We start from the raw sequence: 16,611 nt of genomic DNA on the forward strand, positions 1-16,611 counted from the left end.
AAAACCAATATCAAAGAAATTCCAATAATGTTCAATTATTGTAAAACAAGAACGAATTAGAGTATTTCCTTTACGTATAAAATCTGAAATGGGAGTTGGATAAACTTTCTGTTTATACACTTCGAAATATTTTATAACATTTGTTCCGAATCGATACAACAATCTCTTATATACTAAATCACAAGTCACTATACCAATAATATTTTGCCACATAGATCAAGAAATAAAAGAGTTTAAATACAAAAACAAAAATGAAAAAATGCAAAACAAAAATATTTACGCAAGAGACAAAAATCAAAAATATTATCATTCCATTTTGCGGAGCAGTTCCTCTTTCTAAACTCCATGATCACCACTCACTCTCCTAATAACTATCTCTATTTCCTTTAAATACTTTTTGAAGTTATCCAATGACCGATTGTTAACTGACACATTTTGTCTCTTTCTCTAATCACAAATCTGATGTGGGTATGGATTGATTCTTCCCAAAGGTAAATAGTTAATTTGTGTCATTTTTATGCTCTTGCTTCATCTATTTTCTTCTACGGCCTTTAATCAAGTGTCACTCTTTGCATTCAAGGTTTTCTTCAAAAGATCAAGCTTATATTCTGAAAATATGAAAAAGTTACTTTCTATTTTGCTCCCTTTCAAAAATCTCTATTCTGGTTTTTTCTAACGTTTATATGCTTGAAGAGATCGTATCCCATTACTAATTAGTATTGATTGATGCAGAAACTGAAAAATGTAAAAAGAGAGAAACTCCAACGCTTTATCGAGAAAACTATCAGCAAACTAAAATTACAGGTATATTATAGTATTTACTAACTTTTTTGTCCTAACGAATGATCATATTTTGCATGGTTTCCATGACACTGATATACGACAACTTCGTAGATTTGTTGAAAGGCCATTTGAATAGGAATTATATATTTCTTGGTTTTTTACTAGAAATGTTGAGAAAAAAATGAGAACAGATTCTAATTCATATAACTTTTAAAGTAAAAAACAATCATGTTGATATTGACTTATATAAGTGAGATTTTATATTTCTTGGTTTATCTATTACAGTGATAGGTAACTAAAATAATAATTTGTTTTGATGTTTTATACTTATTAAGTTTTGATCAGATAATTTAGAAAACAATGAAATTGACCCATGCATAGCATGGGAGCTAATACTAGTATGGTAATAAGACACTATCCCAAAGAGACCATAATGGTCACAAGAAGGGAGATGGATTTACAACAATGTGCTTTAAGGGATGCGCCACGTCTCGGCCACCTGCATGCTTAACGAACTCAGCAGGCGTTAGGAAGCTTCCGTGGCACACACACACAATCCTCACCTCATCGCCTTTCCTGTACCGATACAGAAACCCATCTATCTTTCTCCCGTTGGGTCCATCGCCTGTTGTTGACACGCATGGCATGTCGTCTATCATGTTACGTGCTGCTTGATTCTCGGGCAGAGGTTGAGTACTTGATGGGCTTCTTTCTATGGATGCTTTTGTTGTTGCTTCAAACACAAGTAATTATCTCAATAAAACAAGCCTAATCAAAGACAAACAAAACATAACCAAGTGAAAGACCCTAAGCCTAGAAGATATACTAGTATGAGTTTGATCTTATCGCTAACCCTCTAATACATTTTTTTTTTAAAACAGATAATCATAGACCCAAGCCAAGACTAGTTTTGTGAGTTACTTGATCTACAGATCATACCTAACATTATATGCATTTTGATGAAAACACAAACAAATACAAAATAAGAATATAATCATCATAAAAGAATGATATCACGAATTCAAGATTTTGTTACCCTATTGATCAAGAATCAAAGAAACAAGGCAAACAATCCCCACCAAGACCATAGAGAAAGCATTTGTTATTGAAGATCATGACAATATTTGTGGTACCTTGAACAGGAGGAGAAGGGGAGGTGTCGAGTTCGGACAAACCAGAGGAACCACTTCCGGAAGATCCAATAGATCCTTCTTCTCCTCCTCCTCCACCAGCTTTGTGTTTCTCCCTAAGTACTCTCACGTTTCTCTGCTTCTCTAACCTCTTTCTCTTAGCCTCAAGCCTCCTCAAGCTCTGCAACTCCTTCCTCTTCCTCCACTCCTCCGTCTCCACAGGCAACGAGCAAGTCCTACTCAACTCCGTTCTACCACCGTTGACCACAAGATCAGGAATAGAAGATGATCGTGTGAGCAGCCTTGTCTTCGCAAGTGGGTCCACACCGAATCTACCGTTGAGAGAAAGCCCTAAGTCCAGCTCAATCTCTACCTCTCCGGCTTCAACCGACGACTTCTGTTTCTTGGACATGAACCTCTGCAGCAGATCTCTAGGGATCTCTTCTCCGTTGTCCCTTTTCTCAGCTCCGGACATATTATTTACAGAGAGATTGGAACTTCAACAGAATCTTGATAAAGCAATTCAAATCCCAAGAAACGAGCAAATATCTATTTTGGAAGATTCCATTTTCTTCAAATTGTGACCTTTCCTTTACTTAAATAATTCCCACAAATTTCAACATTATTACCGAAATTTTCTCCGACAAATCTCGAACGAACACTGAATTAAGGAAAATAATAAATCAAAAATAAGATATAAATATCGAAAGTACGCTTTATTCGGTGTAATAACGACACGTGGTACCATGGCAAGGACTTTTAGAGCACCCACGTGGTGTTCCGGAATTCAGACATCGAGAAACAAAAACAAGACTCGTAGCCGAAAGCGTAGACGTGTCACATGTTCAGTGGTATTCACGTTGCAAGATGTGGATTTTGTAGCGACAGGTCGTCACGTGTCATTGTTTTTTACTAACAATCACATTATCTTCTTTATCGTCACATGTCCACTACGTTCTCTCATGGAAAAGTTGACACGTGGAATTTGCTCTTGGAATTGGGCTGTTCCTATCTGTCGCTTTTGCTTTGATAGAAACTTTTTGTTCGTGGAAAAAAATAAACTTTTTCTTTAAAGTAAACGCAAGTACGCAACATGACACAAAAGTCTTAAAGACTTTGTATTTTTTTTCAAATGAATTAATAATCAAAATTTATGTTTATCTTCTACGGATTGCATTGAGCTAACCAAAATAACTGTAGCTTAGATTACGCTGAACACATGGACCAATCCACCATTCAAACTCATATATTGTAATATTCTGAAATGTATATGTTGATACCGGTCAAAACAGTTAGGAAACAAAATTCGAAAAAGATGAAGACAAAGCATGTGAAAGATACGTATGAAATTTGACAACAACAAAAGTGTAGATACTTTGTGACTTTTACGGAGTAAGAGAATCTCTAGACAACACGCAAGAGATCAGATGGTAGGGCCTCACAACGATTTACCCTTTTAACTCAACTTGCAAAATCTATCGACGCAATTCCTCTGGATGTTTGACACATGTGCACACTCGACACTCACACACATGTCTCCTTCCGATAGCATCACAATAACTAAGCAAAGCAATCAAACCAACCTTTTTTTTTCACTGGAATTTTATTGAAAGGGTTAAAGCCCAACAGAGCCCAACCCAATACGTTTACAAACAGAAGGGCCAAAACAAAGACCACGGAACAACACACAACACTATGGGCCAAAGTCCAGTAAGAAAAAACCGTCGAGGAACAAGAGACACGCCGCTCACCACGTGTTCGATCGCCCAGCGATCAATGAACACGTGTCAGAACGCGCACCGCCTGCTTCCACCGGAACCAGAGAAGATCGCATCGTAACTCCGCCGACGGCGAAGTCGAAACAACGGAAACCGTTCAACCAGAACGGCTAACACGAAGCTCGAACCGAGGAGACAGCCTGGCAGATCTGCGAAACGAAGAAGATACACAACCGCCTACAATCGATCGAAATCCTCTGACTATCTTGAAAACTCAAACGGACATCTTTAAAGATACCAATAAGCTTGAAGATGCAACAACCCAAAAACGCTTGGGGGAAGAAACATCAGAGAAACGATCGAGAGGCGATGGGCAGAAAAAGACCGGAGACACAGATCTAGACGGAATCTGGATGAACCCGAAAGATAGCCGGCGAGATCGATGTTGGAGAAGCCACCGTCTCCCGGAGACAAAAGCTGGCGAAGTCTGCAAAAGGAAACACGGCTTCCCAGAGACAAGAGCCCGACAATGCGGGAATCAGAATCCGGTCAACACCGGTGATAGCTTCGTCTCGATCTCATCTCTGTGAAAGATGAAAAGAGAAAGAACAGAGAGGAGAGAGACTAAAGGAAGCAATCTGCACTTTTTCACAGTTCGCAATCAAACCAACCTATTAAAAAGATAAGAATGCCGAGAAACAAAAGAAACTAGAAAGATATTTATTCAGACGTTATAGTGTAATTTCAATCCAAGTATTTTTTTCACGTGTAACTTTTAGTACTCTACATCATTGAGTTTATACAAGTTACACATGATTTATTTAAGTAGTGGTTTGTTAATTGAAACAAGTAAATATGTATGGAGTGAAAAGTAGGAAATAATGGAGAAAGGATCTTGTAGTTCTGTTTCAGATTGGAACTTATAACAATGTAAGTTATGTAACCATTTACGAATAAAACTCACTTTAAAGCGATTTGAATTATGTATAAATTAGATTTTGAAAAAATCGTTTTGGATATTATCGATTTGCCGTCTAACCATAGAATAACACCATACGTGAAAGATGGTTTTTAAGGAAGTGCGATGATTGTTTATTTCAGTTTGAAAATATTTTAAACACAAACATGTCCAACCAACATGTAAACGAACAACAATAGAGATTGCAAGACTACTTATGTATGCAACTCAAAGTAATTAATAGATTGGAAAACTAAAACCTCATTTTAAAAGAAAATATTCATGTAAAAATGAGAATCACATTTCTCATTGCGGTTTCAACCCGCGGGAAAATAACGAACCAAACCGTTCCACATCATCCTTCCTCAAGCAAAGCCCAATCTCAACTCCGCCGGTTCCATCTCCACTCTCCGACAACGAAACCGACATGTCCTTATCAATCGTCACTATCTCCACCTTCACCGGTTTTCCCCACCCAAAATCCGACCCGTAAATTCCCAACCGGGTCGACCCAGCAACTGATATCATCTGTCTACCCGGTTCCATCCTCTTGAACGCCTCGAACGGCGAAAGCATATTCTTCTCTATATTCTCCGGACACAACCCGTTGACCCATCCGCTTAAACTCTCCACCGCCGAGACAAACCCTTTGCCTTCTTCCAGTATTGGCTCCGCCTTCGCGTCGAAATCTCCGGCACCGACAATGCAGTTCCCGAAATACGTCGGCGGCAACGGAGGGTTTAGCCGTGACCGAAAGTCCGACGCGAAACCTATACACACGCGCCGGGTCGGATCACCGCCACGCGCTTTAACCAAACATGTTATGACGTAGGCGTACGTGATGACGAAAGTCGACAGACGCAGCTCGGCTCCGGCTTTTGACTCGGTCTCGACTCGTTCGCGGAGCTTCTGGATGTTTTCCCGAGTCAAACGGTACGTGACTCGGACAATGTCGGCGCCGATTTCCTTGGAAGGGAACAGCTTTAAGCTTGGTTTGTTGTTGGAAGCGGACATCCACCGGTTCAAGAGTTTTGTCTCGAGTCCGGCTGGGTCTCTGACAACCGTACGATCCATAGAAGGGGTTAGATCGTGCGGTAGAGGATCTTGTTCTTGTTTGCAGTTGTGGGCCCATGCTTTGAGAAACATGGCTGTTGTTTTCCCGTCCAAAACGGCATGATGTGCGGTCACGCCGAGAGAGAATCCTTGGTTTGGGAAGAAAGTTATCTGAACGGCGAGAGCACGAGCTGACTCGTCGGAGACAGGTAACTCTGGGACTAAAGGATGAAACTCGGTGGCTGTGCGAGGTTCGTCTCCGGTGAGACGAGAGATATCACCGTTGGACTCAGCCACTGTGACGTAGACGGCATCGTCATCGTCAGGAGAATAGACAATGGACGGTTTTGTGTCTGTTGGGGTCCACACAAGGCGGCCGGCGAGTGGGAGATAATGGTGGAGTGTGGCGGAGAGAGAGGATTTGAGTTTAGATATGAGGACAGAGCGAGATAACTCGGGGACACGGTAAAATAGAAGGCGGTCAACGGGGTGGAGTTTGAGCCAACCCAAGTCAAAGAAAGTGAGTGGAAGTGTGATTGAGTCAGAAGGCGGTGGACTAACTCGGACTACCTCGAGTATGTTAACGGTTGGGCTGGAATGCACCATGACTCGGTATCAATGTACAAACTTATTTGTTTGACTTTTGCTTTTGTGAGTGTTGGACTATGTATAGGCGCACAAGCTTTCTTTGGAGGTTGTGGTCTTTGTTACTTGCTTTTCTTCCAAGAAAATCAACCACCGGCTAGGTTTGCTGAGAAATTTGCACACTTTACCCAACCGGTGGGTGTATATTCGATATTATCATTTAAAATCCTAGTAAAGCATATTATATATTATATATATTGCTTTTTTCTTCTTCTAATTTTATATCAAAGGTACCTACAAGAACTAGATTGCATATGCTAAAAGGTTTGAATAAATTACAAAGACCCCACCCTTTGTAATTGCACTATCCACAAATAAAATATATGATAGTCTGTAGTAAATTTTACATCACCCACAAAACCCTATTGCATTTTTTTTTGCTGTAAATTCCACATACTATTATGCTTCTTCTATCGGTATGATGGAATTTTAACCACCGTACGTCAAGAGAATGGGAGAAGCAGCTAGCGAGTCTTTCGTCATGAAACGAGTATTGAGTTGACTTGAGAGATCTTGATATTTAGAGCCATTGATGATAAACAAAAACATACTATACTTTTTCTTGATTAGAAGTAAATAAAAATTACACATTTCTGAAATAAACCTTTTATAATTCATAGGCCCCATTATGATATAACGCTAGATTCGTTTTTTTTTCTGCAAAAACGAACTGTAGTCTTTTATAAACCAAATAGCTACACAATACTACAAGTGGAGTACTAGAATATGATTTTGACTTAAGATTCAAACCAGCTTTCCTATCAGCATGTGGAGGTGCTTGGCATACATTTTATAAGTTATGTGGTTTGTTTATAAATTTGAGATGCTTTATTATCAAACTTAATTTTACACAATTTGCAGTTTTAAACGACAATATATAATTTACTTTTTTATAAAAACCACTATTTTTTGTTTATTTGTCTATAACTATATATCATGTCAATATGTTTTGGAAGATATATTTCAATAACTCCACTTTTTCACATGAATTTTAAACTTCAATCTTCTTTTCGGTGAAGAAGCCGTATATATATATATATATATATATATGCATTGAAATTTATCATCTTGATTATACGTATAATAAGGTTACTCAAGCAAAATATTTTTTTTACGAAAACCATTACTCGACGGATAGCATAACTACACATAGATAACAAAAAGCGATGGGGCGCCTAACAATATTTCAACAAGTAGCTCTTGAAATTGGAACATGTACGGCGTTACATCACTTACATAATATATCTTTGGTCCTGGAAAGAAAAGTTGCATGCATGCAGCGTTAAATACGTGATGATATTTTTCCTAAACCATATTCAAACAAAGAAATAAAAGTGTCCATCTCACTCTTCCGCAAACACAAACCTATCTCAGCGCCACCGGTCTCATCCCTCCTCTCCCACATCGAATACGCTGGATACCGGTCAATGGATACAATCTCATGGTTAACCGGTTTTCCCCACGCGAAATCCGCCTGGTACAACCCCATCCGAGTCGACCCAGAGACGGACTCAACATGAGTATCCGGTTTCACTTGCTTCATTCCATCAATGTAGGACTCCCAAAGTGCTTCAATCCCTCTTGAACCCAAACCTTTAACTGAGTCACTAAGAATCTCCACAGCACTAACAAAGCCATCTCTTCCCAGTAGATGCTTTCCTTTGTAGCCAATGCAATTGACAAGAACCACGCAATTACCCATGTACCTCTCAGGGACCAGTGGATCTAACCGGTTCCTAAAATCAGCTGCGTACATGAAAAGCAACGGCCTCTCTTTGTTGCCTCCACGCGCGTTCACAAGGCAGCTCCAGACATAAGCGTTTACTATAACGAACGTTGATAAATGAAGCTCATGCTGAGAGCGAGTTGACTCTCTCTTGGCTCGCTCTTTGAGTTTATCCACATTCTCCTGAGTCAGCTCGAGTGTTATCCGGACAAGATCAGTACAAATCTCTCCCACTGGAGGCGGGTCCATGGTTCTCTTGCCATCTTCTTCATCTGAAAAGTATGACATGTATTCCAAAATCTTGGATTCAAGACTAGGCCTAACATTGATGAGAGTACGATCTAATATTGGAATAAAGTCACTAGGTAAAGTCATTATTCCTTCTCCCAGTGACTTACAAATGTGAGCCCATGCTTTGATAAACATTATCGATCCTACACCGTCCTTCAAAACATGATGTTCTGCTAGACCGATGCAAAACCCTTGGTTAGGGAACAATGTGATTTGGAGAGAATATAGAGATGAGGAGTCGCACGAAACCGATAACTCCGGCACCAAGACACGTAACTCCGTCTGTGGACGTAGTCCCTTGCCGGAAACAAAGAGAAAATCAGCGTTAGACTCAGCTACCGTTAGCGAGACAGTGTCGTGGCTGTAGACAACAACTCGGGGCTTAGGATCTTGTTGGTTCCACTTGAGGTGACCAGCCAACGGGAAGTAGTGGCGGAGGACGAGGGAGAGGGAGAGCTCAAGCTTAGGGAGGATCACGGAGTGAAAAAACTCGCGAGATGACACTGGGAGTTTGTAGAAGATGACTTGCTGAGTAGGATGGGATCTTACCCACCGCAAGTCGAAAAAGGTGAGTGGGAGAATGAGTGGATCGGCAGAGTCGCGGGACGAGTCAGTTGCGGGGTTGACTCGGGTGATCTTGATTACTTTTAGCCCCATTGATGAAGATAATAAACCAGCGTTATATGTTGAACTCGAGCTCATTGTAAGGGAGATAGAGCTTTCATCAAAATGCAAACGTAGTTTGACTTTTTTTATAATAGATGGTTCAAACTATTATTTCACTTGAAGTCAAACCTTAAATTGGAGATACCTATATGGTAACGTGAAACACCAGCTGTTGTCATGTGATTGTGAAGATTAGTTCTGTTCGCAAAGGAACTTTCGTTTTTTTGAATCCTTAAATATTGGTTTCCATAGAAACTCCTAAATCTTCGTCACCAATTACGCAACTTGTCAGTGGAGATTGCCCATATATAACACTTCTTAACTTTTATTCCGCATCTGAATTAAGACAGCTTGAAAACATACAGAGTTTTTGTTGTTGTTAGTTAATGGTTGTTTTTATTAGATTTGTTAAGGTTAATTGGTTTATTTAGATATAAATAAACCACCAAAACTTAGGTACATATAAATGTAATCAATATTGGAATTGGCCGTTCCCCCATGTCAGGCTTCTGCTGGAACAAATTATTCAAGAATTGTTGCTGTTCCTTGTACTTTACCATTGTTAAAAGCAGACAAAATGTTGATCTCATATGCTTTCAGCACAAAAAAAAACATTACAAAAGACAAAGCAGTTTCAATGGCCTTGCATGTCCAATATCTCATTGAGTTGTATAATCCTTTCTAGTTCTTCACTAATCAGATACCTGATATTTTGCTTGTCCTTGCACTCGTTGTTCTTTTCCATGTCCATCTAATACTCTGTTTTAATTCCCCTATTAACATGAATGAACAAATAAGAACTACTATATCATTCACTAACTTTGATCATCAAATGGGTACAAGAAGTGATCACAAAACGAGTAAGCACTAACCTCTAGCATCAGAAGGAGCCATGTGAAAATACATAACAGAGTCTCAGGACAATATGATAGCCATCTTACAGGTTAGAGGCTCTTTTCTAATCGGATTAATCCAGTTTTGGCAGGATACATGAACATGAGGTTGAAACTGACAGAGACAAAGAAAAGATACTAAAGTAATTAAGTAACTTTCAAATAGTACTGGTGATATAAATAAACAAAAGATCTTTTGAAACTCACTTGCTCTTCTTCCAATGTTAATATCAGCTTTACAATCTGCAAGAGGAGAAACTATATCTGCAAGCAACCCATTCAGGTCAAGAAAGAGAAGTTTTCTCCTCCTTAAAACCGATGGATTCGACACAATTATTTCTTAATCATTCCACCCGAGAACTTCATCTTAAATAATACTATAGTTTTGGGGGAATCATATCTTACCTGATAGTCCGTAATTTCTGAGAGCCTCCTTCAGCTGCTGACTGATTCACCTTTGCCAAAGAAAAGTTTACTAATAGAATTCAACGGAAGGGATGTGTTGGATTTTGTAATAATCTTCTCCTTCTTCCAACAGTCTCTTCCCCCATTGCTCTCCCATATATGTAACACTCAAATCCTCCAAGGAAGTGATGAATCGAAGCCCTTCAGGAATCTCCTTTAGTTTCTTGCAAGCATCTATCTCGAGAGTATAGAGAAATGGCATGGAGCCTTCTTCTACTATCCAATCTTCCAGCTCCTCTAGTTTCCTTATTCGTAGCATCTGTAACTGAGGAAACCCACCCCTCGAGCAAACCATTCTCCTCCCACGGAAAGATTGATACAGTAAACTAACCTCTTTCAAGTGAAGCAACTTCTCTAGAACTGGCATTGGATCCTCTTTCAAACAACACTCAGTTAGAGAAATGGTTGTAAGGTGAAAAGGAAACTGTTGCTCATCAGGAAACTTTGGCATATAGATATACAACTTCAGCTTTTTGAGATGAATGCAATCCAAAAAAAATCCTTCTTCTTCATCATCATTCGGGAGAGCATACCATATCCTCTTATCTATAGTAAGATTCTCCAAGTGTGGAAGTTTACTTAGAGATGAAGATAGAGTTTCCATGTTACATTTTTTACCTCTGATATAGATAGAAAGAGTTTTGAGCCGTGTCATACCTCGGAGGTCATCCACACTCCCATGCTCTGTTGAGAAATTCTCCAATGTCTCCAGCTTGACCAGATTACCCAATTCCATCTTTACCTTATTCTTTATTTCCAACGGAAAATGGAGGTATACCAATTCTCGCATCTCTTTCAAGATATTGGGCATGTAAACTCTATTTGAATGTACTTCTAGGTTTAAATAAAGCAGCTGTTTTCATATTCCGCATAGAAGAAGGTAGACGATTTACACTTGCACAAAATAAACTCAAATATCTCAAGTGGATGAGCTTCCCGATGCTAGAGGGTACTTTCCATCCTTCAAACTTCACCCGAGAGAGATCTAACACTCTCATCAGTTTATGCCTTGTAAAGAATAAACTTGTTCCCCTCCATCCTCTGCACTTGATAAACAAGAGAGTTCTAAGGCTTGGATTCTTCACCTCCGTATCCACATTAAATGTTTCATCAGGCTTGTGTACAACAAGTCTGCGAGATTTACAAGAAGATTTGGAGTTTGCAGTTGATGTGCCTTGAATAATTTCTACAAAATTCTCTTCTTCAGCTTTGAGTAAACAAACATCTCTCATCATGTCATGCAACTGACATGTTTTAAATCTTGAAGTTTCAACGTCTCTTTTAGAAATAACCATATTTCTTTTCACTAATTCTTCTATGTATCCATCTGCAACCTCTCGAATGCTCGCTCCAGCGTAATACCTTGGCCTTTGTATTCCTTCTGCAGCCCAATAATATGACAAATCCTCCACATCTATTTTATAATCTTCTGGAAAATGGGCTAAGTAGAGGAAGCAATGCTTCAAATAAGCAGGCAGCTCTTCAAAGCTCAGATACAAAACATGGTAAACAACATTTCTTTCATTAAAGCTAGTCCCTCCGACGATATAAGATCCAATATTCTCATATATCTTTTTCCACTCACACAATGTGTATTGCGCAGCTAACAAACCTCCTAACACTTTTAAAGCCAAGGGTAGACCTCCACAATGTTTGATCATCTGTTTTCCCATCTCTTTCATTTCTTCATCAATCTTGAATTCTGCACATCAAATTATAAAAATGTTTCCGAAGGATCATATGTCTTGGGGATATTGTATTATAGTCAATTTCCTTTAATTTACTTGAACAAAAAAAGTTCCAAATATATCATCCTTAAAAACTTACCAGATGTGTCTTTCATTGGAAATGCTATCCTTTGAAAAAGATCCCAACTTTCTTCAAAAGTTAGGCATTTTGGTTTGAATGTAACACAATGTCTATCTGCATGTAGTGCTACTCCTTCATTACGAGAAGTAAGTAATACCTTGCATCCTGTAACAAATTATATTCTTATAATCTTTTCATGATAAAATCATGAACTTCAAAAAGATGAATGTATGTAACAAAAATCGTGTACTTTAAAAAGACGAACGTACGTAACATAACCTTTTTTTTGCAGAAACACATACTTGATTCGGTCCCAATCTCCTTCTCTCCATATATCATCAATGACAATCAAAGCCTTTTGTGTTTCCAACACTTCAGAGAGTTTTTCTTGAAGTACATACTCTGTCATCTCTAACACCTTGATTTCGGGCCTGAGTTGTTGCAAAATCGTCTGCCAGACATCCTTCTTTGTAAATTGTTGTGAAACACATACCCACGCCAGTCTTGGAAAGTGACTTTTTATAGTCTGATGATTATAAACTTTTCTTGCGAGTGTTGTCTTACCAATACCACCCATCCCGGTTATAGAAACCACTTGACTGTTATCCTCGTCAAGCAGATAGCCAACCAAAATCTCAACATTTTTCTTCCACCCAACAAGATGGTCTCCATTATCGCCAGAAAACGTTCGTATTTCTTGTAGAGATTGTGTATACCCTTCATTGACAATGTTTACCTGTTGTACCCCATGACACATCATATCACGAATCACCTTAGAGATCCTCTTACTTATGGCTTCCATACTGAAAGCAAGTCCCCTGTGTTCAAAGATACTGCAAGAAAACTTCCTTGCGCTGTTTTTGATACCCCGTGTATTTTTGAGTTCTTCTTTTAGAAGAAAGGTTTCGACCATATCTTCCGCATCCAAAACAATTTCTTTGATATCTTCGATAATGTTTTCCATCATGGCACTTGTGTGTTTCTTGGCATATGCATCTTCCAGAAAACACCTTAACATTTTCATATCATTTTTTAGTACATTGAGTTGCTCATTGAATCCCTGAAATCTCTCAGATTCTCGGACAAGGAGGTTCCAAAGCCTCTCAACTCCAAACGACAAAAGTGTCTCAGCCATAAATCTCCTGCTCAAACATGTGATAAGTAATCAATAACCACTAGAGGAAGATCATTGAGTTCATAGTCCGGATAATATTTCTCAGCAAATTCTAGTCGAGATAATATATACTATTTTGTGGGATTTAATCTATGAAAGATATGAACAATTGAGATGAAATAAATATGCAAAATACGAAAATAAAAATCACCTCTTGGATATCGATTTTCTTCCAACTGATCTGTATAAAGAAAATATGTGAATGTGTTTTAGTTAGAACTCAGCAGAAGACCTATTATAAGAGTTGATTATTCTCAGTCAACACCAAACGACAAAAACCAGCTATATTCACGATGATGACTGAATCTATTGTAGCCACTATTCACGGACAATCAACCTCTCAAGATAGGAGTGAATCTTTTGTAGCCACTTACTTTTGGTTAAAACTAGTTTTGGATGGAGATTATAATTTTTGAGCAATAGAAAAGGCGATTAGGATTATAATTTTAGAGCACTAGAAAAGGTGTTTGTTTATATATGTATATCTCTAACAATATCTTTATCTACAATCACACGCAACTCGCAACTGAAGACAAGAAAAAAAATGTGTTAATGGTTCTTCAATAACAAACCTGTGAATCAAACAGGTTCCACTAATTAATACCTGTAGATGATCCAGACTGTGGCGGTGCTGGTGGGAGCCTGTTTCCAACCCAATTGACAGCCCTATTTCAAGTATGACTCACAAAGTCATCAGTTTTTTTACTCATTCAACAATGGACGTTTCAAGCCAATATATGAACTTGTCGCTCATCAGGTAACTGTTTAATAATATAACAAGTTGACAAGAAAAAAAAAAAAAAAAAGAGATGGCCTAACAACCTTTCAATGTCAAAAGTTACAAACTGAAGCAAAAAAACCAAAATTATAGGTGAGAAATGAGAATCTCTAAAAACAAAACCAAATTATATAAAAGAAACAAATTACAGGTAAGTAAGCAAATTACTTGTAGTATCCAACCTCTACAATGAAACACCCAAAACAAAACTACAACAACAACATCAAGCTCCTTTCAGTTACTCTTTTTTTCTTTCTATCGCCTGTTTTACCAACCACCTAGAAAAAAAATCTTCCAACAATCCTTCTCTTTTCTACCGTATGAGGTTTCTAAATGCGTATATGTGTGTGCATACGAGTGGCCTCTCTATAAAACTCCCAAGTCTCACTAGCTTCAGTAATAGCTTCTTGCCCAAAAGGGTTCTTCTTGATGAAATCTTGAACGTTTTCAGCTTCTACTAACTTCTCCAGATGAAGTCTCAGATCACCACCATTACCTGAATAACACAACACACAAGAGGTTAATTTTTCATAATCTACTAAAACCAAAGTGCTGATTCTTGCTTGTCAAGTATAAGGGGAAAAAAAAAAAAGTTTACCTAAGGATGTGTCTGACTTGTTCTGATGGCTGTATGAGTGTGGGAATATCGCTGTATATGGCTGTTAACATTTTGAAAGAGTTAAAACATGGACGAGACTAAATAATGGAGCTCAAATTACCCTAAACTAAAGCTTACAGGGTTAAGCAAAGCCTTGTAAGGAGAATCATCCAGCAAAACCGTGTTAGTTTCGTTGTAATCACCCTTCTGCCAAGGAAGTCTTGAGTCGTGTTTCTCCCAGAGCTGGTTTAGATCCTTGAACACCACGTATTTGTGTCTGTTTTCAAGTGAACCAAGAGTTGTTGTAGCACAGTAAGACATGTCCTGTAAAAGCAAAATAAATGAAAAATAGTCAGACAAGAAAAGAAAAAACAGAGGAGGTCAGTGCAAGAACATCACATACCCAGCAAAACAACAGTTTCCTCTTCATATCTCCGAGCAAGAACTCAGTGATTCTGTCCACATTGTTCCTATAGGAGAAAAGAAAAAAATAGTTAAAAAAAAATTGATTATATGATATTAATTTTTACATATATGATTATGTGAATAAAGATAACAACTTGATTTACATATCTATTCTATTAAAACATGAAGATGACCTATTGATATAGGTGTGGTCCAACTATTTTAATGCAATTCTTAAAACCTCTTATTAATCATTGAAGATAAATATTATATAAAGAAAAACACAAATATGACTAAAAACACAAATATCTAAAGAAAATGTAAAACAAAAAATAATTAAATTACATATATGTTTCAAAAAAAAAAAGATTAGTGTGAATAGATAAAGAGTAATGACTTACTTTTTTCTAGAGGACCAGATACCAACTTCAAACTTGTCAAAGCAGAACTTCAAGAACTCTTCACAAAAGGGTCTCTTAAAAACTGACATAAACAAATTAAAAAAAAATTGCAGATTAATTATAAGTAAATTTCAAATAGTACTGGTGATAGATAAATAAATAAACAAAAAAGATGGTTTGAGACTCACTTGCTCTTCTTCCAATGTTGATATCAGCTTTACAATCTGCAAGAGGAGAAACTATATCTGCAAGCAACCCATTCAGATCAAGAACCAGAAGCTTTCTCCTCCTTGTAACAACAGAAGCTTCTTTGTTCTTCTCCAGATCCAAAGGTGGAAAAATCTTTTCAGTGTTTTTTGCGTCAACATCAACTTCCTCTGACATATGTTCTGTTGTATCTGCTAAGCTAAGTGCAGCAGAAACTTCCTCTATCTTTTTCTCTTTCTCTTCTTCTACAACTGTGACTTGACCATTCTCGCTTCCATTACCATCGACCACCACAGGGACTGGAACCTCTTCTACGTTATCAACCATTCTCGCTTTCTTGATCACAGATTCGTCCTCTACAAGATGTTCAATTGCTCTCATTCTCCGAGGAACTCAGAATCTGCTGAATCACCAGTTAAGCGAACAAAGAAGTCAAAACTAACTCGAAACCACAACAAAGTATGAATCTTTACGATGATCTGAATCAAAAACAACAGTACCAATTACACAATTGGATCAAACTCTAGATTGAATGACATTGGTTTCGAATTGGATAAAAGGAATCAATTAACTTGCTTACAATCAAAGGATTCGTTGGAGTTGACCTTGTTGGAGGAAGAAGCTGGAGGGAAACAGAGTGTTTATGTGAGTTATTATGTGATTTGAGATTTGGTTGGGAAGACGAAGAGATCTCAGACTTCTCAACGATAAAAACGACAGGTTCTCGGTGTCGTTTGGTCTTCTTCTCCATGGACGTGCTTTTTAGTGGGGTCCTTTTATTCCGCGTTTGTTATGTTACTACGGGTCCGGTTTACTCGGGTGGGTTAATTTAATTTCATAACCACTAATCCGGGATTAGTACCAATCCCCTATCTAATTAATTTTTTATGAGTTAGCATTCAAAACCCATG

The 16,611-nt window shown here is 38.1% G+C and overlaps 4 protein-coding genes and 1 pseudogene across 5 annotated transcripts; all 5 read right to left on the reverse strand.

Moving 5' to 3' along the window:
- Positions 1-1,075: 1,075 nt before the first annotated feature.
- On the reverse strand, positions 1,076-2,597 carry LOC106397599 (ninja-family protein AFP3-like). Its single transcript, XM_013838216.3, has 2 exons — positions 1,917-2,597; positions 1,076-1,516 (listed from the first exon to the last, which is right to left on the reverse strand). Exons 1-2 carry the CDS (start codon positions 2,386-2,388, stop codon positions 1,221-1,223), a joined length of 768 nt encoding a protein of 255 aa, XP_013693670.1. The 5' UTR covers positions 2,389-2,597; the 3' UTR covers positions 1,076-1,220.
- A 2,102-nt stretch (positions 2,598-4,699) lies between these two features.
- On the reverse strand, positions 4,700-6,295 carry LOC106365840 (malonyl-CoA:anthocyanidin 5-O-glucoside-6''-O-malonyltransferase). Its single transcript, XM_013805345.3, has one exon. The coding sequence runs from the start codon at positions 6,246-6,248 to the stop codon at positions 4,896-4,898; it is 1,353 nt and encodes a 450-aa protein (XP_013660799.2). The 5' UTR covers positions 6,249-6,295; the 3' UTR covers positions 4,700-4,895.
- A 198-nt stretch (positions 6,296-6,493) lies between these two features.
- On the reverse strand, positions 6,494-10,176 carry LOC106362604 (BAHD acyltransferase At3g29680-like). The gene is made up of 3 exons (XM_048739322.1): positions 10,071-10,176; positions 9,843-9,978; positions 6,494-9,743 (listed from the first exon to the last, which is right to left on the reverse strand). The coding sequence occupies exon 3, from the start codon at positions 9,004-9,006 to the stop codon at positions 7,570-7,572; it is 1,437 nt and encodes a 478-aa protein (XP_048595279.1). The 5' UTR covers positions 9,007-9,743; positions 9,843-9,978; positions 10,071-10,176; the 3' UTR covers positions 6,494-7,569.
- Positions 10,177-10,267: 91 nt separating this feature from the next.
- Positions 10,268-13,980, reverse strand: LOC106365838 (annotated as a pseudogene).
- A 216-nt stretch (positions 13,981-14,196) lies between these two features.
- LOC111197896 (uncharacterized FCP1 homology domain-containing protein C1271.03c) lies at positions 14,197-16,462 on the reverse strand. Of its 2 annotated transcripts, none has more exons than XM_022714036.2 (7): positions 16,281-16,462; positions 15,682-16,103; positions 15,494-15,575; positions 15,091-15,157; positions 14,826-15,011; positions 14,688-14,748; positions 14,197-14,585 (listed from the first exon to the last, which is right to left on the reverse strand). In XM_022714036.2, the coding sequence occupies exons 2-7, from the start codon at positions 16,079-16,081 to the stop codon at positions 14,419-14,421; spliced, it is 963 nt and encodes a 320-aa protein (XP_022569757.2). In that variant the 5' UTR covers positions 16,082-16,103; positions 16,281-16,462; the 3' UTR covers positions 14,197-14,418. The 2 variants fall into 2 exon arrangements, with proteins under 2 accessions (XP_022569757.2, XP_048595281.1); XM_048739324.1 differs by having other exon boundaries at positions 15,682-16,100; positions 16,281-16,447.
- Positions 16,463-16,611: the final 149 nt, after the last annotated feature.

Source organism: Brassica napus, chromosome A9 (assembly GCF_020379485.1).
Source record: "Brassica napus cultivar Da-Ae chromosome A9, Da-Ae, whole genome shotgun sequence".
NCBI lineage: Eukaryota > Viridiplantae > Streptophyta > Magnoliopsida > Brassicales > Brassicaceae > Brassica > Brassica napus.